General features: G+C 70.4%; 3 protein-coding genes across 8 annotated transcripts; 2 read left to right on the top strand and 1 right to left on the bottom strand.

Moving 5' to 3' along the window:
• The first annotated feature begins 201 nt into the window (after positions 1 to 201).
• On the top strand, positions 202 to 4,465 carry RFC5 (replication factor C subunit 5). Its single transcript, XM_068911246.1, has 11 exons — positions 202 to 307; positions 408 to 472; positions 613 to 749; positions 1,093 to 1,172; positions 1,559 to 1,632; positions 1,823 to 1,982; positions 2,888 to 2,969; positions 3,140 to 3,269; positions 3,603 to 3,680; positions 3,770 to 3,824; positions 4,106 to 4,465. The coding sequence occupies exons 1-11, from the start codon at positions 264 to 266 to the stop codon at positions 4,200 to 4,202; spliced, it is 1,002 nt and encodes a 333-aa protein (XP_068767347.1). The 5' UTR covers positions 202 to 263; the 3' UTR covers positions 4,203 to 4,465.
• Positions 4,466 to 5,862: 1,397 nt separating this feature from the next.
• Positions 5,863 to 10,327, bottom strand: WSB2 (WD repeat and SOCS box containing 2). Of its 6 annotated transcripts, none has more exons than XM_068911240.1 (9): positions 10,226 to 10,327; positions 9,725 to 9,896; positions 9,296 to 9,528; positions 8,928 to 9,059; positions 8,510 to 8,610; positions 7,736 to 8,013; positions 7,420 to 7,533; positions 6,928 to 7,035; positions 5,863 to 6,587 (listed from the first exon to the last, which is right to left on the bottom strand). In XM_068911240.1, the coding sequence occupies exons 1-9, from the start codon at positions 10,239 to 10,241 to the stop codon at positions 6,425 to 6,427; spliced, it is 1,317 nt and encodes a 438-aa protein (XP_068767341.1). In that variant the 5' UTR covers positions 10,242 to 10,327; the 3' UTR covers positions 5,863 to 6,424. The 6 variants fall into 6 exon arrangements, with proteins under 6 accessions (XP_068767341.1, XP_068767344.1, XP_068767340.1 ...); XM_068911243.1 differs by having other exon boundaries at positions 7,736 to 7,908; XM_068911239.1 differs by having other exon boundaries at positions 9,725 to 9,944; positions 10,226 to 10,256.
• Positions 10,328 to 12,815: 2,488 nt separating this feature from the next.
• Positions 12,816 to 22,316, top strand: RASAL1 (RAS protein activator like 1). The gene is made up of 20 exons (XM_068911500.1): positions 12,816 to 13,044; positions 14,578 to 14,634; positions 15,236 to 15,349; positions 15,578 to 15,639; positions 15,738 to 15,867; positions 16,731 to 16,812; positions 16,941 to 17,078; positions 17,481 to 17,569; positions 17,773 to 17,890; positions 17,995 to 18,148; positions 18,269 to 18,333; positions 18,627 to 18,739; positions 18,869 to 19,061; positions 19,184 to 19,321; positions 19,878 to 20,022; positions 20,118 to 20,278; positions 20,354 to 20,491; positions 21,205 to 21,340; positions 21,441 to 21,560; positions 22,183 to 22,316. The coding sequence occupies exons 1-20, from the start codon at positions 12,980 to 12,982 to the stop codon at positions 22,314 to 22,316; spliced, it is 2,352 nt and encodes a 783-aa protein (XP_068767601.1). The 5' UTR covers positions 12,816 to 12,979.
• The last annotated feature ends 228 nt before the right edge of the window (positions 22,317 to 22,544 follow it).

The following is a 22,544-nucleotide window of genomic DNA, read 5'->3' as shown; positions in this document are numbered from 1 at the left end:
CGGGGCGGGCTGGACGGGGCGGGCTCGGCGGCGGCGGCGGAGCGGCGGGGCGGGGCGGGCTCGGCGGCCGGGCGGGCTGGACGGGGCGGGCTGGACGGGGCGGGCTCGGCGGCGGCGGCGGAGCGGCGGGGCGGGGCGGGCTCGGCGGCCGGGCGGGCTGGACGGGGCGGCGCAGCGCTGCGGCTCCCGCCCCCGCCGGCGGCCCGGCCCCGCCGCCCCGCGCGCTCTCGCGAGGCCGCCGAGGCGCCTCCCCCGACGGCAGCATGGAGCGGGCGGGCGGCGGCGGCCGCGCCAGGAACCTGCCCTGGTAGGATCGGCTCGGACCGGGCCGGGGCGGCCCCGCGGCGCCCCTCACCTCGGGTCGGGTCGGGTCGGGGGCCGCCCCTCACCCCCGGCTCTGTGTTTAGGGTGGAGAAGTACCGCCCGCAGGCGCTGGCCGAGCTGGTGTCCCACCGAGACATCCTGAGCACCAGTAAGTAGCGGGCCCCGGGCCTCATCCTGCGCCTCCGCAGGGAGCCGGCGAGCGGGGCCGCGGCTGGCGTCCAGGCGTGCTGTGCCCGCTCCTCAGCCCGGCGCCCGCTCCCCCCCGCCGCCCTCCTGCCCCCTCCCCAGTCCAGAGGTTCGTCAGCGAGGACCGCCTGCCGCACCTGCTCCTGTACGGGCCTCCCGGGACCGGCAAGACCTCCGCCATCCTCGCCTGCGCCAGGCAGCTCTACAAGGAGCGCGAATTCAACTCCATGGTTTTAGAGGCAAGTCGGACGGACCCTCCGGCTTCGTCGCCTGCCGCCCGGTCCGAGGAACGGGCTGCGGGGCGAGGGCTGGGGCGGGCAGGGCTGTGCCTGCGGTTGGGCGGTCACCTGCTGTTTCTCGCGCCGGGCACCGAGACTGGCATGGAAATTGCTCCCGCCAAATGCCCGGAATGGGATTTTCCAAGGGGATCTTCCTCTCCCGTGCTGGGCCAAGGCGCTCCCAGCCTGGGCTGGGAGGGAGAGCATTGATGGGCGCCCCAGCTCAGGCGGGAACGGCAGCTGCCGCAGGGAGGGAGGAGAGCCACGGCCGCCACTGCTCTTCCCACCTTCTGTCCCTCTCTAGCTGAATGCCTCGGATGACAGAGGGATCGATATAGTCCGAGGGCCCATCCTGAGCTTCGCCAGCACCAGGACCATCTTTAAGTAAGTGGCAGGGCTGTATTTCCCTTCCTTTTCCCCCTCTGTCCGCAGCCCGGCCGGGCGCTGGGCTCAGGGGAGGTGGTTTTGCCAAGGAAGGAGGTGGCTTCTGGGGTGGGCTTTGTGGCCGAGCAGCCTGCGAAGGAGCTGGGAGTGCCCAGCACGCCACGAGGATGAGGGCGATAAGGCTGCTGGTCAGGAGGGCTCTGATGGTGCTGCTGAGATGCTCGGACGGGCGGAGGGAGCCTCAGCCTTAAACAGCATGTTCCCGGTGGGGCCGGGCTGGGGATAGGTGTCTCTCAGCTCCTTTCTCCAGCATCCAGCTTGACTCGACCCCAGCAGCTTCTAAAAGGCAGGCGAGACCGAAGCCACCTCCTTTCTCTCTCTTTTAGGAAAGGCTTCAAGCTGGTGATCCTGGATGAAGCAGATGCCATGACACAGGATGCCCAGAATGCCCTAAGGCGAGGTGAGGGGCCTGGGGGGCTCGGTCGGGACAGTGGTGTGACCCCACGCTGTTGGCACCCCTCGAGCCTTTTCCAGCCAGGAAAAGGACACGGCTGGCAGCCCCCTCCCACAAGGCACGTGCTCTAGGGCCTCCGTCGTGGATGGCTACGGACCTCGGCAGATGCAGCACCTCTCCTACCTTCTCCTTGCAGTGATCGAGAAGTTCACCGAGAACACCCGGTTTTGCCTCATCTGCAACTACCTCTCCAAGATCATCCCTGCCCTGCAGTCCCGCTGCACGCGCTTCCGGTTCGGGCCCCTCACCCCGGAGCTCATGGTGCCCCGGCTGCAGCACGTCATCGAGGAGGAGAGGTGAGCGAAGGGCACAGGGACGGCGCGGGATGCCGGGGTGGGGGCTCCGCAGTGGTCCCCCTTCCCTCCCGCTCCCCCTGCCTGGGAGGGAACAGCAGCTTCGTTGCTTTTTCCAGGGTTATTTCAAGCAAGTTCTTCCAGCTCTTCCATCAGCAGCGTTGGCTCCCAAGGGCAGGGCTCTGCCCAGCTAATGAAGGCTCTCCGGGGCCGGTCCTGCCCGTGTTTCACCCAGGCCGTGCCAGGAGCCCCGCAGGTGCAAGGAGATCAGCCTGGCCCCGCAGCAGGGGGGCTGCTAACCATCCTTAGGGACAGAGGGGCCAGGGTGGGCCCAGCTGTCCTCTGCTTTACAAGCCAGAGGGGCGGGCAGGCAGAGATTAGGCAGATACACATGTTCTGAGCAAAATTAACCCAATGGCTAGTTATTAATTTTTGCTTTAGGACAAAAAAAAAAAAACCTTCAGTGTCGCAGTGATCTTGTATTTAACTGTCTCCTCAGACTTCAGCTGCATTTGAAATCCAGTGCTGCTGGGCAATTTGTTGTAACGGTGCAAAAAGTACTTAACACTGCAAAAAGTTGCAGTGTTGCTGTTGGCCTTTCTGAAGCCGAATATCCACTTCTTGCCCTCACCTGCCCAGCTGTTTGCGTGAAATAGCCACCGAGGCGGCTGCAAACTTACAAACCAGCTTCACAGCCAACAGCACCAGCCACTGCCCGCGCTGGTGCTGGGCTCTGAGCTCCCGGCCTCGTCCCTGGGCTCCGCGGGAGCGTTACGGAGACCGGGGCCGTGCCACAAAGCTGCCATGGTGGCGTGCTGGGTGTCACCTTGGGCTAGTATCTGGAGAGCCGGCCGTCCTTCGGCTCTCTCTCGCCCTGTGCGGCAGCCCCAGTTCTCCTGGTCTTCCAGGGTGGATGTGACGGAAGATGGGATGAAAGCTTTGGTGACCCTCTCGAGCGGCGATATGCGCAGAGCCCTGAATATCTTACAGGTACGGCCCGTGGCTGCACCTCACGCTGTCCGCAGCAGACACGAGCGTTAGTTGCCTCGCGTAACCCAGGAGCCAGTTGTCCCTGCTGCCTGGAGGGAGTCGCAGAGGAAGGGCTGGCCCCCAGGGAGCCCCTTCCCTCTGCAGCCCTCCTCACCCTTCCTCTTCCCCAGAGCACCGCCATGGCCTTCGGGAGGGTGACGGAGGAGAACGTTTACACCTGCACCGGCCACCCCCTCAAGTCTGACATTGCCAACATCCTTGACTGGATGCTGAACCAGGACTTTTCCGCTGCCTATCGGAGTATCCTTTTCTCTCAGCCTTGCACAGCCCACAGCCGACCAGGGTTGCCTTGAAGCCCGAGCGAGGGCGGTGGAGATGCTTGCTCAAAACAGAGTTCCTGCTAATTCCCCTCCATCCTTGAGTGTAATCCCCGTTGTTGTAAACCCTCCTCTTTTCCAGGGCTTCCCGTCCCGTTACGTCCTGCCCTGGCTGGGGCAGGGCTGGGCCGCGCGTGCCGTGCTGCTCGCTGGGGAGGGTCTCGCTCCCCACCCGCGCTCTCCTGGGGGTGGCTCGCGTCCTGCAGGTCACAGGGAAAGCGCTGCAAGGAAACCCCTTCACTCACTGCCGTCTCAGAAATCACGGAGCTGAAGACGCTGAAGGGCTTGGCCCTGCACGACATCCTCACCGAGATTCACCTGTTTGTGCACCGAGGTGTGAAGCCCGCGCGCTCGGCCCCTCTGCCGGGGGACAGGCATCCCTGCAGCCTGCGCTCGCTCACGCTCGTCTCCTTCTCTCCGCAGTCGATTTCCCACCTTCGGTCCGTATCCAGCTGCTGACCAAAATGGCAGACATCGAGTAAGCGTCCACTCGACCCCCCCGCGGCGCTCCTCGGCCGACGCTGCCGCTCAGGAGGGCTGCCAGCGCTCCCAGCCCGCGGGCTTACCGCTAACGCGCCGTGCCTGGTCTTCACGGCAGGCAGGGGCTGTCGGGAGCCTCCCCTGCACGCCGGCCGCTGCTTCGTGCCCCCGCTGGCGCCTGCCCAGTGCTGCTCTGAGTTTGTCCTGTCCCAGCCAGAGCTGTCACTCCATCAGGACGCTGCTGTAAGTGCTTAAACCTGCCCTTTCCTCCTGCTCCAGGTACCGGCTGGCTGCGGGGACAAGCGAAAAGATTCAGCTGAGCTCCCTCATTGCGGCTTTCCAAGTCACCAGAGACCTGATTGTGGCCGAAGCCTGAGTCCTGCTGGGGTGGGCGCCATCTGCCCCCAGCGGAGGGGTGAAGCGTCCTTGTCTGCAATCCGGGGCGGAAGAGAAGCTCGAGGGGACCATCAGCCCCCCGTGCCCTGACCTGCCTCGATGCTCGGGGCAAACTGCCGGAGCAGAGAACGTAGCTTCTTGTTTCCTTTTTTTGCCAGCCGCCTGCCCGCAGCTGGGGGGGGGGCGAGATGGGCCGCGGTGCTGATCAGCTTCACCGGGAAATGCAGACACCTCTAAAGCCGAGCAGGTTGCATTCGTCTTTTTTCTGCCATACAGGGAACAAGGGCTGAAGGGAGGCAGCTGAGGCTCCCCCCGGGCCCGTCCGTAACGAATAACGCGTCCCATTGCCAAGGCACCGGCGTCCTTCGGCCGGTGGCAAGAGCACGCTCCACGCGCCAACCCGCTGACCCTGCAGAGCTCAGCGGAGCTTCACTGAGCCGTTGGGTGCTGCGGCCGGGCTCGGAGGCGGCTGCCGCCGCCCTCCTCCTCCTCGGCGGCGGCGGCGAGTTAGCCTTACAGCCGCAAAGGGCAAAGTCCAGCCGCCGTCACCTGTATGCAAAACTGCTGGTGCCCCAGCCTGCCGCGTAGCGAGCCGAGCACAGACGCGGCTGGCGCCATCCGCCGCTGCTGCCGCCGCTGAGCAGCGCAGCCACACGCGGCAAGGCGAGCGGGGACAAAGGGGTCTCGCTGTTACGTAGTGACAACGAGGCCCCTTGTCTTTGCAGTTTCCCCTCTTCAGTGGGACGGGCCCCAAGAGGTTCCCGCAGAGGGGCAGCACAGGACAGCGATGGCAAGCTCTGCTGCTGAGGGCCCCCCCCCCCCTTTTTTTCTTTGCCTCGTCCCTCGCGGGACAGCCACGGCACGCGGGAACACGCCTGCAGGTCAGCTCTTCCCCTCTTGCTGCTGTTGAGCTTTTGTCCAGCTGCTTAAACACGTTTGGGCTCTGCAGTAACGTTTCCCTCAGCAGCTCTTGGGTTCAGCTTTCCGCAGGGGACGGCATCCCAGGGAGCTGGTTATAGCAGAGGGCCTCCCCATCAGTCGCGGTCGGCCAGGGCTTCGCGCGGGGCCTCTAGCGCGCAGAGGGACCGCGAGCGCGCGCGGTCACTTGGGACGCCAGCTGAGCTGGACCGGGACGGGTGCGCCGGGCCGTGTCACGCGCAACGCGGCAGGGTGCGAGGCGACCGCGCTGCGGGAGACCCGCTCGAGCGCGCCGCGTCCTGCCTCCCTCTGCCAGGGCCGCGCGCGAGGACCGATGCTCCCCAGCACCCGCCGCGGAGCGTTGGACCGCTCCGTTAGCCATCGCTCAGCACCCGCGCCGCCCCAGGCAGGGACACGCGGCAGGTCACGCCGCGCACCTATCCCAGCGGGGAGAGCCGGCCAGCCCCGGAGCTAAAAAACCGAGGGGGATGCCCTACCGCCTGCGAGGAGCCAGCGTCCTCCCGGCGGGACGAGGCAGAGGAGGCTTCGTGCTTCAGCACAACAGCCTCCGCGATTTGCTAGGGCCGGTTATTTAAAGCGAGCCACTTCTGTTACCAAAACAGCCCCTTGCAGGTGGCCCTGGGCGCGCTGGAGCCTCCCCTGCCGCATATCCCCATCGCCTGCAAGCGGCGCCCGGAGCGCCTTTATGAGCGAAGAGGAAGGAAGTGAGGAACGGTCTTTTATTGTCATCGCTGTCCTCTACTCCGCAGAGACCTGGCTCAGGTTTGTCCAGCTCCCACCCAGACCTTGGGAACGGCAGAGCCGGCACCCCTCCGGGACCGAAGGTACGAGCTGGGTCCCCGCGAGGGTCCGTTTTGGTGGGGGCAGTTGTAGCCCCGTATTCCTACTAACAACAAATGCTCTGCTCAAACTGCGCCTGCTAATCTTCAACCCGCCACATTGCCCTGGAAGCAAAAGCACCAGACCCAAAACTTGCAGGCAGTGGGGGGAGACCTGTGTCCCCTGGGGGGCCACCAGAGCTGTCCCCGGGCTGTAGGCTGCCCCTCGCCCTCTGCATGCATTCTTGTTGGGTTCTAGTAGTAGTACAGCAAAAATAACCTCCGCGTTCACAGACATAGCCCCAAAACCAGGGGAATAACACTCCTGGTGCTGTGGCTCACAGATCTGCCAGACGTCATCGCTGCAGTGCCTCCTCTGATCCAGGCCCAGCTCTCCCAAGAGACAGAGGCCTCTCGCCTCCGCGTCCCTGGTTTCCACGCTGCCTTAAAAGGTCCTGTAGGTGAGGAACTCCTTGAGCTTCCTGGGAATGGGGAGCGCCAGGACCTGGTATGTCGTTAGGAAAGTGCGCAGAGCTTTGCGACACAAGTGCTTTAGTGATGAGAGGACCCTGGGAGCGGTCCAGAACTGGACGTGGCCATCTCTGGTCCTGCGACGAGAGACCAGAGCAGGCCGTGAGCTTGCCAGTCCCCGAGCAGACGCCCGCCCCAGCATAGCGCAAAGAGCAAGCTACAATTGCCCCAAATATCCTGAGCCTGCAGCAACCACGCACACCCGCTCCCCAACCTGGAAAACCAGCTGCAGCCAGCCTGCGCTCCCCAGGCTCGTTTCAGAGGGAAGCCCTTTCTCGGTCGCGCGCAGCGGACCCAGAGTTCGCTGGGCAGAGCCAGAGCGGCAGCAGGAGAGAGCAGCCACGTGTTTCTCTGCTCCTTCCCCCCTGCCAGGCGCCGTTCGACATGCCCCCTGCTCCCTCCAGCAGACATACGCACCCCGTGGCAATGAAGCCGCCGTGTGGAAAGTACATGCAACACAAGCCGTTGGTCATAGGAGCAAACGCAACTGGAGATCTCAGCTCCAAAGCCCAGATCCTCAGGAGCCTAAAGAGGAAGGAAGGGGACACGACGCTAGGCCTGAACCCGCAGGGTGCCTCAAGCTAGAACAACGCCCTCGGGTTCGCCTGAACGCATACAGCTCTGGAGCAGGCTTTTACCCGTTTGTTAAGCCTCACAGAGGTCTCGCGACACCATAGCAAGGCATGCCATGTGCCCAGCAACACCCCGAGAGCCCTTGCTACTGCCTGCCACAGTCGAGCCGCAGCGCCCCACGCAGCCTGTCCTTTCCCCCGTGCCATCAGGGCTCTCAACGCGTTGGTGGGGAGGTGGCATGCACGGTCTGCTCCCCCCCGGCACGCCCGGAGGTGCTTTCTGGTGCGTCCTCTCGGGACCCCCTCCCAAGACCCCAAAGGGGGCTGGCTACCTTACCTGTCGTCCGCCACCGTGGCCAGGTACAAGCCCTCGGGGGAGAAGCACACCGACCGCAGGGAGCTGGTGTGGACGTCGCTGCTGTAGTCCAGCGCCGAGTGCAAGGGGACGTGGCTGAGGAGAGGACAAGCTCACCGAGTCAGCCCCAGGCCGCCGCAGGCCCCACGCGCTGGGGCTGGCGCGGGAGCCGGCGAGTCGCCCTCGGGACAGGGGAGAGGCGCAGGCCTTGCCCAGCGAGGCGGGAAGGCCGCTCTCGGCCGCAGCAAACCGCCGGCCACAGCACAGGCGGGTCCCCCGCAGCCCCCCAGCTCCGTACCGCAGCGTCCTCAGCTGCTCCCCCGTGTAGGGGTCCCACATGATGACGCAGGCATCGTAGGAAGCGGTGACAAGGAGCGCCGAGTCCGGCGAGAAGTCGCACGACACCACACTGCTCTGGTGCCCCTCCAGCCTCCGGATGAGCGCGTACGACCGCATGCTCCACAGCAGCGCCTGCGGGGCACGGCGCGACGGCTGAGCTAAGCTCCGCGCAGACAGCAGCACCGGGGCCCTGCTCCTGCCAGCTCTGGTCCGAGCTGCCAGCTCAGTCGCGCGGACCTGGGACAGCCCGACAGAGAAGACTAAGCCACGGTGGCTGCTTGAAGCAGCTCCGTGAAAAAGAAAAGACCTGGGTACCTCTCCAAGCGTCTCCTCCATGCTGCTGCTGAGCGGGAAACGGCTCCTCCCAGCACCCCTGTGCCCAGCCCAATCTCCTCCCCCAGGACGTGGGCAGAGCCCACCGGAGGCACGGTGGGGTGGATGGTGGGGCACTGGCCAGCCCCAGGAGCTAAGGAGCGAGAGTGGCTCTCGCCTTCTCCTCCAACCGCTGCCCCCTGCAAGAGCCCACCTGCTCTCGCCCCCCTCACCCCACAGAAAAGAGGCCTCCGGGCCCGAGCGCCATTTGTGTCCCTGGGGTGCAAGCTGGGGTCTGGCTGGGACGGAGGGTAGCCGTGGGGACGGGAGGGCCAGGCGAGCAAGCGTGGGACACGGGAGGACCGAAGGGAGCGCTGCATTCGGTGGGACGTGGGACCGGCTCCCATCCTCCGGGACTCACCGACTTCTCGCCGGCAGCGGAGCAGAGCATGCTGCAGTCCGGGGAGATGGAGCAGCAATAGACCCACTGCACGTGGCCCACCAGCACCTGTACCTGCCGCCCTGGGGACAGCAGACACGCGAGTCACCAGAGGGGAGCGCGAGAGACAGAGCTGGGCCCGGCCCCTGCCTGCCCTCCCCACCCCTTTGGCAAGGGGAAAGGTGTGTTGGGCTGCGTATTTCCCTGGGTGAGGATCCCAAACCCTCTCGCTTCTTTGCGGCCCCCTCCTGCATCTCGGGTCCCGTTTGGCAGAGGGTGGTTCTGCTCTGGGTTGCGGGACTCGCCCCGAAGATCCTCCCGCGCCGTCTCCACCCCTCTCAGCAGAGCCCAGCATCAAACGCTGGTGACCCGACACCGGGGGATACCAACTGGCTCCTACCATCTCTGCTCAGGTCCCAGACACGCAAGGTCTTGTCCCGCGAGGCAGAAACCAGGATGAGGCTTCCATTGGGAGCAAAGCTCAAGTCTCTGACAACGTCCTGGTGCCCCAAGAGGCTGAAGAGCAGGTGTCCTGCAGAGAGGGGCCACGCTCAGGACCGTCTCGCCACGGGGAGCGAGGCAGCGCCCCTCACGCGTGGGTTGTCCCCCTTGGGACAGGGCAGTGACCCCCACTCACCGCTGGGAAATATTCTGGGGAAGGGAAGGGTGGAGAAAGGATTTCCTTCCAAAAGGGAGCAAGGGCAGATACCACCGGGACAGAGGGACGGTCCGAACTCATCACGGGCTGCAGGTCCCAACGCTGCTCACCTGTCTGCACCTCCCAGACTTTGATCTGCCCATCGTTGAGCCCCGTGGCCAGGATCAGACAGGCCAGCCCCACGGCGCAGGTGCCATCCAGGTCCCCGGAGTCAGCTGCAGGCCAGGAGCTGAAGGCCAGGCCCCACACGATCTGGCCACACTCCAGCGTCTTCTCCTTGGCCCCCCCTCGGCTCCTCGCCTCCGCTTTGCTGCCATGGCTCTTGCGGTCCAAGGTTTTGCAGCTACCGCGAGAAGGGAGGATTGCGCACTGGGCCGTGGGCAGCCGAGGCCGTCCCCCGCGCTCCTCCTGCCCCATCAGGAGGCAACGCTCTGGTGGAAGGAGCTTGCAAGCCTTGCCGCCCAGGGAAAAGCCTGGCAGCTTGACCCAGGAGTCAGCCCGCGGCTTAGCGCGTCCGCCCCCGCCGCCCCGCTACTTACAGCTCGGCCTCCTCCAGGGGCCAGGGGATCAGCTTGACGATGCAGTGACCTTGCGACCAGGCAAACCAGGTGCCGTCGGGCGAGAAGGCCACGCTCCACGTCTCGCAGCTCGACTTCCAGTCGTACTGCCGCGGCCGGCCCGGCTTGAGCTCCGCCAGCAGGACAGGCTCCTCTGGGCAGCGGGACAGCGCAGTTACTGCCGAGCCGGGCACAGCCTCGCCTACAAAAGCCCCGTTCCTGCAGGGCGCCTGATCCTGCCGCTCGGGCCCTCCCCACACCGCCGGCGCTGCCTGCCCTGCAGCTCCGGGCCCGGGGCCCCGCGCGGGCTCGGACGTGCCGCCGGCGGGGAGACCCCGGCGCCCCCCGGCCCCGGCCAGGCCGCGCTCCCGGCCCCGAGCCGGCTGCCGGCCGCTGCCCCCGGCCGCACGGTTTATTCCCTAGCGCCGCTCCGGCCGGCCGAGCGCCGGGCCCGCAGCGCGCCCGCGGGCCGCCCCGCCGCACCTGCGCTCCCCTTCATGGCTCCGCGCCGCTCCGCTCCGCGCCGCCGCCGCCGTCGGGGCCCGGCCGCGGGCTCCGCCCGGCCGCTGGGCTGGTCGCGGGCGCCCCGGGCCGGCGGCCGCGCAGGCCGCTGCCGCTGCCCGGCCCCGGGGCCGCCCCGCCGCCGCCGCCGCCGCCTCTCCCGCCTGCGCGGCGCCGCCTCCGCGCGGGGCGGGCCGGGGGGGAGCCGCCGCCGCCGCCTCCTCCTCCTCCTCCTCCTTCTCCTCCTCCTCCGCCGCCGCCGCCGCTCAGCCCAAGGGTGGCGGCGGGCGAGAGCCGCCCCGGGAGCGGAGCAGGTCGGACGGCGAACGGGGACCTGCCAAGGCCGCGGCCCGGCTGGCGCCCGGCGGCCCCTCGCGGGGGGCGGCTCGGCCCTGGCCTGCGCCCGGCGCGGTGACACCCACCCGGCAGGGACCGACCCGGGGACCCGCGCGGTGACACCCGCCCCGGCAGGGACCGACCCGGGGACCCGTGCGGTGACACCCGCCCCGGCAGGGACCGACCCGGGGACCCGCGCGGTGACACCCGCCCCGGCAGGGACCGACCCCGGGGACCCGCGCGGTGACACCCACCCGGCAGGGACACCCCGGGGAGCCAGCACCCGCGCGGTGACACCCACCCGGCAGGGACACCCCGGGGAGCCAGCACCCGCGCGGTGACACCCACCCGGCAGGGACACCCCGGGGAGCCAGCACCCGCGCGGTGACACCCGCCCCAGCAACACCCAGCAGCTGCCGTGAGTCACTGCCGGAGGCACCTGCAAACCTCTCGGCTGCCCGCCCCCGCATCCCCCCGCGTCCGCCCGCACCCCTGCGGCTGTCCGCGCAGATCCCCCGCACACCGTTACTAGACGCAGGGCATCGCAGCCCCCGGCGGATTTAAGCCAAGACGGAGACAGGGGCGCGGGCCGGAGGGGTGGGACGCTGGCGGCAGAGCAGCGCGCCCCCCGGCCGGCAGCCTCCGTAAGGGGCTCTCGGCCGAGCCCAGCTCCTGTCCCGCGGGGCAGGGCCGAGGCGATCTTACTCACAGGAGCAAAACCTAGTCCTGGAAAGCCGCCCCCAAACATCCCCCCCCGCCCCGGAGCGAAGGCCAGCGCAGGGACGGGTTTCCCGCGGGGGGCCCAGGCGCGCCCCCCCCGCAGCCCGGCCGGCAGCGAGGAGCGTGGGAAGCCGGGCAGCATCGGCGCTGCCAAGGCGACGGGCAGCATCGCGCCGCTGCCATGGGCACCCGCGGGTCCCCCGCCGCTGCTCTGCCTCTGGGGGCACAAGGCCCCCGTGGTCGCCGGCTGCCCTGGCCCGCGGAGGGGCGCCCAGTGCCATAGCCGGGTGCCCCGGCCCAGGCATGGCCGTGCAAGGCGGGTGCTGCCTCCCCAGATGGTGCCTCCAGCCGGGGGACTGAACCTGCTCCTGTCACGCCGTGCCACGCCACGCCACGCACCCGGAAATGCTCTCCGGGGCCAAACCCAGCGAGAACAGGCTCACGCTCGGCTGGGCGGTTTGTGTCAGCAAAACGGTTTTGCTCCCCCGAGAGCGGAGGGAGCTCTGCGAGGGGCTGGACCCCCCCCCCCCATCCTGCCCCAGGGTTTTCCGGAGGGTTTTGCACTGTGCTGCCCAGGCGGTTTCCAGCCCGCCGCGTGGGTGCACAAAGATGCACGTGGTGTCCCGGGACAGCGGTGACAGAGACACTTTGGGGAGGTGTCTACTGTGTCCCCCTGCTCGGAGGGACGCTGTCACCCAGGTAATGCTGGTGGGGGCAGCTGCCTTGCCAAGCCCTGAGGCTGGGGGTGCCGCAGCGGATGCCCTGCTCCGGCCTCACCTGCTCCGCTGCCCCGGCGAGGGCAGCTCTGCCAGCCCGCGCTTCCCGAGCCCTGCTCGTCCGGGCCACCTCCGCTCCCGCCAGCCTCCCTCGGCACCTACCCTCGGGACCGGCTCTGCCCCCGAGGCTGGTGGGGACCACCCACCAGGCACCCAAAAGTGCCCCCTGACTCCAAGCAGCTCCGTTCACAGGCCCTCGTCCCCCCAGTTTCACTGGGGACCCCACATGGCACGGTGGCGAGAGCCCCCGAGCTGAGGCTGTTCCCACGCTCCCAGGGACCCCACTCCGTGTTGTGCTGGGGGGGGGCTCAGCCTGGCTGCGGGGCGAGGATCCAGCACTGCTCTTGGTGCCGAGACCTTAGGGACATGGGGCGACCGCCTGCACCCCCCCGGGGCCGGTACCGGGGCAGCCAGGCGCTGCTGGGGTCCCGGGCGGACCCCCTGCCTGCCCCAGCTCCGCACCCCCTCGGGATCTGCACCCACAGCGGGATGCTCCGGGGCGGCAGGCACCGGCCGAGCAGCGGGGTGGACCTGTCCCCCCGCAGCCACCCCCGGGGGCCGGGAGCGAAGCCCTCCCTGCGGTGCCCTGGGGACAGGGCACAGATCCCCCCAACGGGGAGCAGGAGGGCAGGGGGGCTCCGCGGCGAGCTGGCGGCAGGCGGGCAGGCAGTGCTGCCAGCTCCGCGGTGGGCGCCGAGCCAGCCCGCCGCCCAGGGGCCCGCGCGCTCCCGCTCGCCCGGCTCTCGCGCCCGCTGCCGCCCAGGTGGGAAGCGGAGGAGCGAGAAAAACAGGCGCGAAGAGGACAAAAGCGGCAGCAGACGGCAAAGCTGCGGGGCGGAGGGTCACGCGCAGCCCCCCCCCATGGCCTCCTAGGCGCCCGCCGCCGAGTTTGCCCGCAGCCGGCATGGCGAAGACCACCTCCCTGCACTGCCGAGTGGTGGAGGGGAAGGACCTGCCAGCCAAGGACGTGTGAGTGGGGCTGGGGTCTCCCTCTAGCCCCCCCGTTCCCCTGCTATGGGTTGTGGCGGCGGTGGGAGCCCTGGGTGCTCGGCTGCCTGCTTGCACCCGGGCTGGCGGTGCCTGGGTGTCCCCATCCCGGGGCTCGGGAGGCGGCTGGGTCGGGGTCTGCCACTGCCCAGGCTGGGGGGGGGTCTGCCAGCACCCCTGACCCCCCCCGGGGGGGGATCCTGGGGGGCACCTCTCCCCCAGGGCACGGCCCCCTCCCTGTCCCCGGTGGCTTTGCACCGGGTGGGGGGGGGGTTCGTCCGTACCTGCTGGGCATCGGCGCCCCGCGCGCGCCCTCGCCGCTCCCGGGGGGGCCGCGGGGCCCCATCCGGCTTGGCCGGCTGCTCTGCTTCCTCCTACCCGGCGACACGGTTCAGCGGCGCTGGCAGCGCCGGATGTGCCAGCCTGGCGCCGCGGGGCCACGCCGGGGCCGGGCAGCGCGTCCCGCCGCGGTGCGGCCGCCCGGCCGCTCCCTGCCTCAGTTTCCCCGCCTGGAGCAGCGGCGGCACGGCCCCGGAGGCGGCCGAAGGCAGGGCCGGCACCGACCGGCGGGCTCCGGGCACCCTCGCGGGGCGGCTCCGCGCACGGCGCTCTCGTTAGGGCTCTCGTTAGGGCGCGGGGCGCGCGAAGGGAGCCGTGAAGCACGGCGGGGCATTGCGGGGCTTTGTTGGCACGTGCGAGCAGCTCGCGGCCGGGCCGTTTCGGTTTGTTACCGCTGGGACCCGTCACCTGCCAAGGGGATGCGAGATTTAATTTGTTAATAAAGCCGTTAGCGCGTATGCAAATCGCCCTGCCGCGTGGCAAACACAGCTCTGAGCCTGCCCTCTTGGCCCGGCCCGGAAGGCAGCGTCGGCGGGGACGTTCCCGTCCGCCCCGTGTCCGCCCCGTGGGACGGGTGCCCCGGCGCCCGCCGGCGCCCGCCCGTCCTGTGCCGGCGGGAGGAACGGGTGCGCGGCCGCCCCGGGGGCTGGCTGCGGGCGGGGGCAAGAGCCCCCATCCGGCCCTCGGCCTCTGCGTCCCGCACAAATAGCCCCGCTTCCCCTCGTCCGACGGCTTCGCCCCGGGGGTTAAGCGCAGGGAAGGGCCCTGGGCCAGGCGCGAAGCCTCCCTCGTGTCACGGTGACACCGGTGACACCGCCGGAGCCGTGGTACCCTGACACCGCAAAGGGGGTTGCTACAGAAACTCGGGCTCGGCTGTGCCGCTGGCCAGGCACGGGTACGCGCGGGGAACGGGGCCGGAGCCGGGCTGGGGACGCGGGGGGACACGTGGCGGTGGCTCGGCCGAGGGAGCCCGACCCGCCGTCCCCCTCGGTGAGACGGGCTGCGGTGCAGCTCAAAGCGCACCGGGTAGAGGCCGGGTGCGGCCGGGTCGGCCCCCGCTGCGGCCAGCTGAGACCGTGCAGCTCGGTTCGCCTCCCGCGGGAGAGCCCAGAGCCGCTTCGCCTCCGGAGCTCCCGCGGGGCGGGCTGACCCTGCCCGTCTGCTTCCCGCGGCCAGGTCTGGCTCCAGCGATCCCTACTGCGTGCTCAAGGTGGACAACGAGGTGGTGGCCAGGTACGCGGGGCCGGGAGCGGCCGGGCTCGGCGGCGGGGGGACGCAGCAGCCCCTGGAGCTGCACCCGTGGCCTCAGTTTCCCCAGGCACAGCCGGCCCGTTCATGCCCGCTCCGGGGCGCTGGGTCCGGCTGGGCGCTGGGTCCCCGCCGGCTCCTCCGCGCGGGCTCCTCGCCGCCAGGCACCCCAAACCTTGGCGTCCTGTGGTTCTCCTTAAATACTGCGCCGGGCGACGTGCCCGCGGAGCAAAGTTACCCGCCGTGCACCCGGGGCGGCAGCGTGCGGGCAGCGGCATCCCGGAGCTGGGCACGCCGCCGGCGCCGCCCCGGGCGGGCGCAGCAGCACCCACGGGCGGCGCTGGCCCTGCGCCACGGGCACGGCCCCCCGCGCCGCCCCAGCCTCTCCCCGTCGGGAGGTAAACACACAGGGTTGGGACGGGGGGGGACGACACCCAGCACGGTGCCGGCACCCTGCCCCTCACCACCCCAATGCGCCCGGCACCCTGGCTGGAAGCCGGCAGGGGGGCACCCGGCACGTGGCGGCGGCGGCATCGGCTGCACCCGCTTCGCACCGACCTCGGCGGCTCGCGCCCGCTGCCGGCAGGACGGCCACGGTGTGGAAGAGCCTGAACCCGTTCTGGGGCGAGGAGTACACGCTGCGCCTGCCCCCAGGCTTCCAGCGCCTCGCCGTCTACGTGCTCGACGAGGACACCATCGGGTAAGGGGGCGGCCGGGAGCGGATGGCCGGGCACCGCTCTGCCAGGGCCTGTGCCCGCTGCTGGGCTGCGCCGGCGCCGATCGGTCCCCCCCGGCGGGCGATGCTGGCCATCCGCCTCCCGGGGCGCAGGCCGGGCCTGGCCGCCCCCTGGGGTCGCCGTGCCCGGGGTGGACGCCGCCGTGGCGGGCGCGGGTGGCTCAGTGCCCCATCGCCTCCCTGCCCTGGCAGGCACGACGACGTGATCGGCAAAATCTCGCTCAGCCGGGAGCAGATCTCGTCCGAGCCGCGGGGTGAGTGGGGCGGCAGCGCCTGGGGTGGGGGGGCTTCGCCCATTCCCATGCCGTCGGGTGCCCACCGGGTGCCGGTCACGTGCTGTCGCCCTTGGCAGGCATCGACAGCTGGCTCAGCCTGGCGCCCGTCGACCCGGACGAGGAGGTGCAGGGCGAGATCCGCGTGGAGCTGCGGGTGCCGGAGCAGGGTGGCCCCAGGGTGCTGCAGTGCCGCCTCGTCGAGGCCAGGTAGCGGGCGAGCTTGCCCGGGTGCTGGAGGGTGGGTTCCCGCCGGGGCCGCAAGCGCGGGCGGCGGGAGGAGAGGAGGTGGCAGGGACGGCAGCGTGGCCAGGCTCACCCTCCCCTCGCCCTGCTCGGGAAAAGCAGCTCTGCTTCGAAGCACATGTCACGACGCCGTGGGGTCTCAGCTGTGGCGCGACAACTGCTCCGCTGTCTCAGTGCCAGCTCAGGGGTCAGGGCCCCGGGGCGGAAGAAGGTGGCAGCTCAGGGACAGGGGACAAGGGGCAGAGCCGGGTGCCCGCGGGGCTGCGGGGCTGGCAGCGGGCAGGGGTGCGCGTGTGCTGGCGTGTGTGTGCGCGTGTGCCCTGTGCGCGTGTGCCCTGTGCGCACGCCCGCCAGCCGCCAGGACCGTGGGAGAGGAGCAGGCGGCAGAGGCAGCATCCCGCTGCCATGGCAACCGCAGCGGGTACCAAGGCAACGGGATGGCCTTGGGGACGCGAGGGAGGGGGGCACCGGCTACCCTGCCAGGCCTCGGGGACGGCGAGGGGGGGGTGGGGGCAGGACTGCCGGGCAACGGGGACCTGTTTTGGCCAGAGGACCCTCTGCCTGGCAGGGGGCGGAATGGGGAGGGAGGGCATCAGGGCTGGGGCGTAGGACATGGGACATGGGGCTCGGTCCCAGCCCCTGGGGCCTGGCACCCCCAGACCATCGGCAGCACCCATGGTACTTCTGTGTGCCTAGACGGTGCCGGGCACCTCTGAGCCGCGGGCACGGTGCGGGCTGGCGAGGTACCCTGGCACGGGGTGCCAGCCAGCCTCAGGCCGTCACGGACAGCAGCGTCCCCGACGCTGACCCCCCACCTCCCTGCACAGGGACCTGGCCCCGCGGGACCCCTCGGGCACCTCGGACCCCTTTGCCCGGGTGTCATGCTGCGGGCGCACCTTGGAGACTGCCGTGAGTCGGGGTGCCGTGGGCGCAGCGCCCCCTGGGGCTGTGCCACCCTGGGCCGGGAGCCCGGGCGGTGAGGGGGGGCCCGCGGGTGCCTTGTCCCTCGCCAGCCACCACCTCTGTCCCCCCACTAGGTCATTAAGAAAACTCGTTTCCCGCACTGGGACGAGGTGCTGGAGTTCGAGCTGCCGGACGGGGAGCTGGGGGAGGCCGTGCTGAGCGTGGAGGTGTGGGACTGGGACATCGTGGGCAAGAACGACTTCCTGGGACGGGTGAGGACCCCGCAGGCCACCGGGCACGGCATGGGCATCGGGGACGGTGCGGGATGCCCGGGGGTCCCGCTGAGCCTGCCGTGCGCAGGCCTGTGCATGCACATCCCTGTGCGTGCGCATCTCTGCGCACATCCCACATGTGTATCCCCACGTGCGCGTCCCCGTGCGTGTGCCTGTGTCCATCCTCGTGGTCCCCAAGGTGCCCAGGGTGCCCAGGGGTGCCCCGCTGAGCCGGCTGGGATTGGCAGGGCCGGGCAGCACCGCGGCCGGACCGCTGCGGTCCTCCCGGGTACGTCCCCCGCGGAGGGGTGCCCGCCGGCCTGGGTGCCCCGGGGTGCCCAGTGGGGTCGAGCCGCTGGCACGCCGGGTCCCCGCTGATGTCCCGGCCGTCCGGCGCCACAGGTCGAGTTCCCCCTGGATGCCATCTGCAAGGCCCCCGCCGAGGGCTGGTTCCCGCTCCTGCCCTTCCCCAGCGCCGCGGAGGACGCCGGGTGAGCCGGGCAGCGCGGTCCCGGGAACGCCGGGTGCAAGCAGCTCCGCGGGCGGCCAAGGGAGCGGGGCTGGGGGGCTCTGCTGTCACTGGTCCCGGCGAGGAAGGGGGCGGGGGAATGGGGGTGGGGGGCCTGGAGGTGTGGGGGACACCGACGGGGCGCAGGGTCCAGCTGAGGCTCCTCTTCTCCCGCTCTCTTTGCAGGGGCCGGCTGGGGTCTCTGCGGCTCAAGGTGCAGCTGGTGGAGGACAGGGTCCTGCCTGCCACCTACTACCAGCCCCTCATCGAGCTCCTCGTGGAGCCCATCCTCCAGCCTGGCGAGGTGGGTGCCAGCCCTGCTGGGAGTGGGTGCCATGGGGGACCCTATGTCCGGGTGTCCCCTGTGGCTTACAGCAGCTCTGAGCCCCTCTCGCCATGCCCACCCAGCCTGAAGATGTCACACCACTGGCCATCCTGGAGGAGATCAGCTCAGTGGAGAGCCGGCAGGACGTGGCCACCAAGCTGGTGAAGATCTTCCTGGCGCAGGGGCTGGCCGTGCCCTTTCTGGACTACCTCATTGTCCGTGAGCTGGCCAGGACCAGTAAGTGCCAGTGCCAAGGGCATCGCTGATGCGAGATTGGCCGAGGGCATCACTGAGGGCATGGGGTGGTGGCATAGCCGTGAGGGACCTGTGTGCTGCATGGCCTCTGCTCTCTTCCAGCGGACCCCAACACCCTCTTCCGCTCCAACTCTTTGGCTTCCAAGTCCATGGAGCAGTTCATGAAGGTGAGCATGAGAGGGGCATGCAGCCCTGTCAGCAGGGAGGGACTGGGAAGGCGCAGCTAGGTGCCACTTCCATCACCACCATGGCTCTGTCCCCACCATCTCAGGCAGGGGGAGATCTTCCCCCCCTAAATGCCCAAGTGCTGCTGGCCCTGCTGCACCGCCAGGCACAAACTGGTGCCATCAGGTTGGAGAAAGGCTGGTGGCATCTCCAGGGGCCCTGGAGAGCCTTTCCCATCTCCCCGAGGCACGCAGCACTGGTCCTCCCCACACACCCCTTGGGCTGCCCCTCGCAGGTGGTGGGGATGCCCTATCTCCACGAGGTCCTGAAGCCCATCGTGAACCGCATCTTCGAGGAGAAGAAGTACGTGGAGCTGGACCCCTGTAAGATGGAGCTGAGCCATAGCAGGTGGGAGTGGGGTGCTGTGGGGATGTGGACAGCCAGCAAGCAGCTGGCTTTGAGGGCTCAGGGCCTCCTCGGTGGCTTTGGGCACCAGTTCCCGGGCACTGGGGCTGTTAAGCACTCGCGTCCCCATAGGAGGATCTCATTCAAGGGGTCCCTGTCGGAGGCCCAGGTGCGGGAGAGCAGCCTGGAGCTCCTGAAGGGCTACCTGGGGGACATAATCGAGGCCATCGCGGGCTCCGTGGACAAGTGTCCCCTCGTCATGCGAGTGGCCTTCAAGCAGGTCCGCTGGCGGGTGGAAGAGCGCTTCCCCTCGGCGGAGCACAAGGTGGATGCGGGGCTGAGGGCTGGCAAACCCGGGGCGCTCAGGGTGTCCCCAAGCCTCCAAAGGCCCCAGCCCGTGCAGGGCTGTCACCGCGGGCAGGGCTCTGAGCTCCTCTCCCCTCCCAGGAGGTGAGCTACATCTCCATCAGCGGGTTTCTCTTCCTCCGCTTCTTCGCCCCCGCCATCCTCACCCCGAAGCTCTTCAACCTCCGCGAGCAGCACGCCGACCCACGCACCAGCCGCACGCTGCTCCTGCTGGCCAAGGCATGGGGACCAGGGAGGGACGGGGACCCCAAGGAGGGACAGGAACCCCAAGGAGGGAAGGAGATGCCAGAAAGGGACAGATCCCCAGGGAGGGATGGTGACCCCACGGATGGATGGGGACCCCGGGGAGGGGAGGAAACCCCTGGGAAGAAAGGGGATGCCAGAAGGGGTTAGGGATGCTGGAAAGTGATGGGGACACTCAGGGGGATGGGGACGCCAAGGAGGGACAGGGACCCTGGGGAGGGGAGGAAACCCCTAGGAGGAGAGGGGATGCCAGAAGGGGTTAGGGATGCTGGAAAGTGATGGGGACACTCAGGGGGATGGGGACGCCAAGGAGGGACAGGGACCCCGGGGAGGGGAGGAAACCCCTAGGAGGAGAGGGGATGCCAGAAAGGGATAGGGATGCTGGAAAGTGATGGGGACACTCAGGGGGATGGGGACACCAAGGAGGGACAGGGACCCCGGAGAGGGATGGGGATGACAGGGAGGGAAAGGGTCCCTGGGGAGGGATGGGGACCCCGAGGAGGTCCCAACCCCGGTCCCCTTGCCCCACCAGGCCGTGCAGAGCATCGGCAACCTGGGGCTGCAGCTGGGGCAGGGCAAGGAGCAGTGGATGGCCCCGCTGCACTCCTTCCTCCTGCCCCGCGTCGCCCGCGTCAAGGCCTTCCTGGACAGCCTCGCGGCGGTGCAGAGCGACGGCGGTGAGCGGGCGGGGGGCACGGCCCGGCGGGCGGGCGAGCGGGCGGGCGGCGGGCGGTGGACGCGGGCTGATGCCGCTGCCTCCCTGCCCCTGCAGCGGGCGAGGGGCCGCTGCCGCCTGCCGCCCCCGTCAAGGAGGGCTACCTGCACACGCGCGACGCCCCGGGGCTCCCGCTGCTGCCCCGCTTCGCCTTCAAGAAGCGGTACTTCTGGCTCAGCGCCGAGGCCCTCTCCTACTCCAAGTCGCCCGAGTGGCAGGTAGGCACGGCCCCGGCGGCCGGGTGCTGCCCGGCCCGGGGCCCCCAGCGAGGCGCAGGGATCTGGCACCCGCAGGCGTGCTGCTCCATCCCGGTGCGGCGGATCCGGGCGGCGGAGCGCGTGGACGAGAGCGCCTTCCAGCACCCGCACACCATGCAGGTCGTGGCGCAGGACGGCGCCGGGCAGCTCCGCACCACCTACATCCAGTGCAAGGTGGGCGCCGCGGCTGCCGGCGGCTCCCGGGGACCCCCGGGCCCTGGCATTTGGGGGGGGGGAGACGAGCCTGGCCCCAAGTCCAGGCATCCCCAGGGGCTGGCTGTACTGGGGGCACTGGGGGTGCCCTGCCCTGGCTGCACTGGGGTCAGTGAGGGTATCTGGACCCTGCCTGTACTGGGAACACTGGGGTAGCCAGCCCTGGCTGCACTGGGGTCAGTAGGAGTATCTAGGCCATTGCTCTACTGGCAACACTGGGGTATCTGGCCTTGGTTGTACTGGGGGTCCCTGGGCTGCCTTGTCCTGGTTGTACTGGGGTCACTGGGCTGCTGAGCCCTGGCTGTACTGGGAAGACTGGGAGTGCCCAGCCTTAGCTGTACTGGGGTCAGTGAGGGTATCTGGGCCCTGGCTGTACTGGGAACACTGGGAGTGCCCAGCCTTAGCTGTACTGCGGTCACTGGGCTACACATGCTCGGCTGTACTGGGAATACTGGGGTACCCAGACTCGGCTGTACTGGGAACACTGGGATGCCAGGCCCAGCTCTACCAGGACCGCTGGGGTAGCCAGCCGTGGCTGCATTGGGGTCACTGGGGCACCCAGACTCGGCCGTACTGGGAACACTGGGATGCCCCGGCCGGGCCGTACTGGGACCGCTGGGGTAGGCAGCCCAGGCCGGGGCCTTCGCCCACCCTCCTCTCCCTCGGCGCGGCAGAGCGGCCACGAGCTGCAGCAGTGGCTGGGGGCCATCCGGGCCGCCAGCGCCGCCAACGAGCACCCGCTGCCCACCTGCCACCCCGGCGCCTTCCGCGGCGCCCGCTGGACCTGCTGCCTGCAGCCCGCGCGCTCCGGTACGGCGAGGGCCGGGGGGGGCCGGGGGGGCGGCGGGGGCCGGGGGACAGGAGGGGCGGCGGGGCAGCCCGGCGGCCCCCCGACGCCGCGTCCCTCCAGCGCCCGGGTGCAGCCGGACGCACTCGGCCGCGCCGCTGGGCGACTGGAGCGACCCGCTGGACCCGGCGGCGGCAGCGCAGCGGCTCTTCGGGCACCTGCGGCGGGCGGCGGCGCCCCCAGGTAGGGGCAGCCCACGCCGGAGCACGCACACGCGTGGGCGCGCGCCCGGAGCCGGGCGGGGCCGGGCCCGTGGCCTGCAGCGGGGGCCGCCAGAGGCGCACGCGCACACCCGCACCCACCCGGCTGCAGACACGGACACGCGCGGACGCGCACGGCCGGCCGCGTGGCGGGGCCCGGGGAGGGGGGGGGAGGGCAGGTGGGGAGCCGGGCGGGGGCGGGGCGCCGTGGGCCTGGGGCGACAAGGGGCGCGGGGCGGGGCGGGGGGCAGCGGGAACGGCGGGGGCGGGGGCGAGGGGGGCCGGCACGGGGGCGGCGGGGCTGTGGGCGGGGGCAGGGGGCGGGGCAGGAGTGGGGGCGGGGTGTGACGGGGCGGGGGCAGGGGGGCGAGGCGCGGCAGGGGGCGTGGTGTGGCAAGGGCAAGGGGCGGGGCCCTGCAGGGGCAGGGGGCGGGGCAGGAGCTGGGGGCGTGGTTTAGCAGGGGCAGGGGGCGGGGCATGGCGGGGGCATGGCGGGGGCAGAGGGCGTGGTTTAGCAGGGGCAGGGGGAGTGGCATGGCGGGGGCGGGGCGCGGCAGGGGGCGTGTCCAACCCGCCCCCCTGAGCCCCGGCCCGCGGTGCCGCAGCGGCGGGGCCCGGCGCGGGGCCGCCGAGGCCGGGGCGGGCCGGGCGCCTGCAGGCCGTCGTCCGGGAGCTGGAGCTCGCCCACGAGGCCTTCGCCGCCCGCGAGGCCGCCGAGGCGCCGCCCCCGCCGCGCTAGCCCCGCCCCCGCCGCCGGTCGCGCCCACATAAACCCGCTGGAGCCGAGCCCGCCTGGTGGAGCGGCTGCGGGGCCGCGGCCGTTGGGGGCCCCGGCCCCGGCCCCGGCCCCGGCCCCGGCCCCGGCCCCGGCCCCGGCCCCGGCCCCGGCCCCGGCCCCGGCCCCGGCCCCGGCCCCGGCCCCGGCCCCGGCCCCGGCCCCGGCCCCGGCCCCGGCCCCGGCCGGACG

This window comes from Struthio camelus, chromosome 17, assembly GCF_040807025.1.
Source record: "Struthio camelus isolate bStrCam1 chromosome 17, bStrCam1.hap1, whole genome shotgun sequence".
Taxonomy (NCBI): domain Eukaryota; kingdom Metazoa; phylum Chordata; class Aves; order Struthioniformes; family Struthionidae; genus Struthio; species Struthio camelus.
The sequence above is the reverse complement of the archived record's forward strand: the minus strand, read 5'-3'. Positions and strand labels throughout refer to the sequence as shown.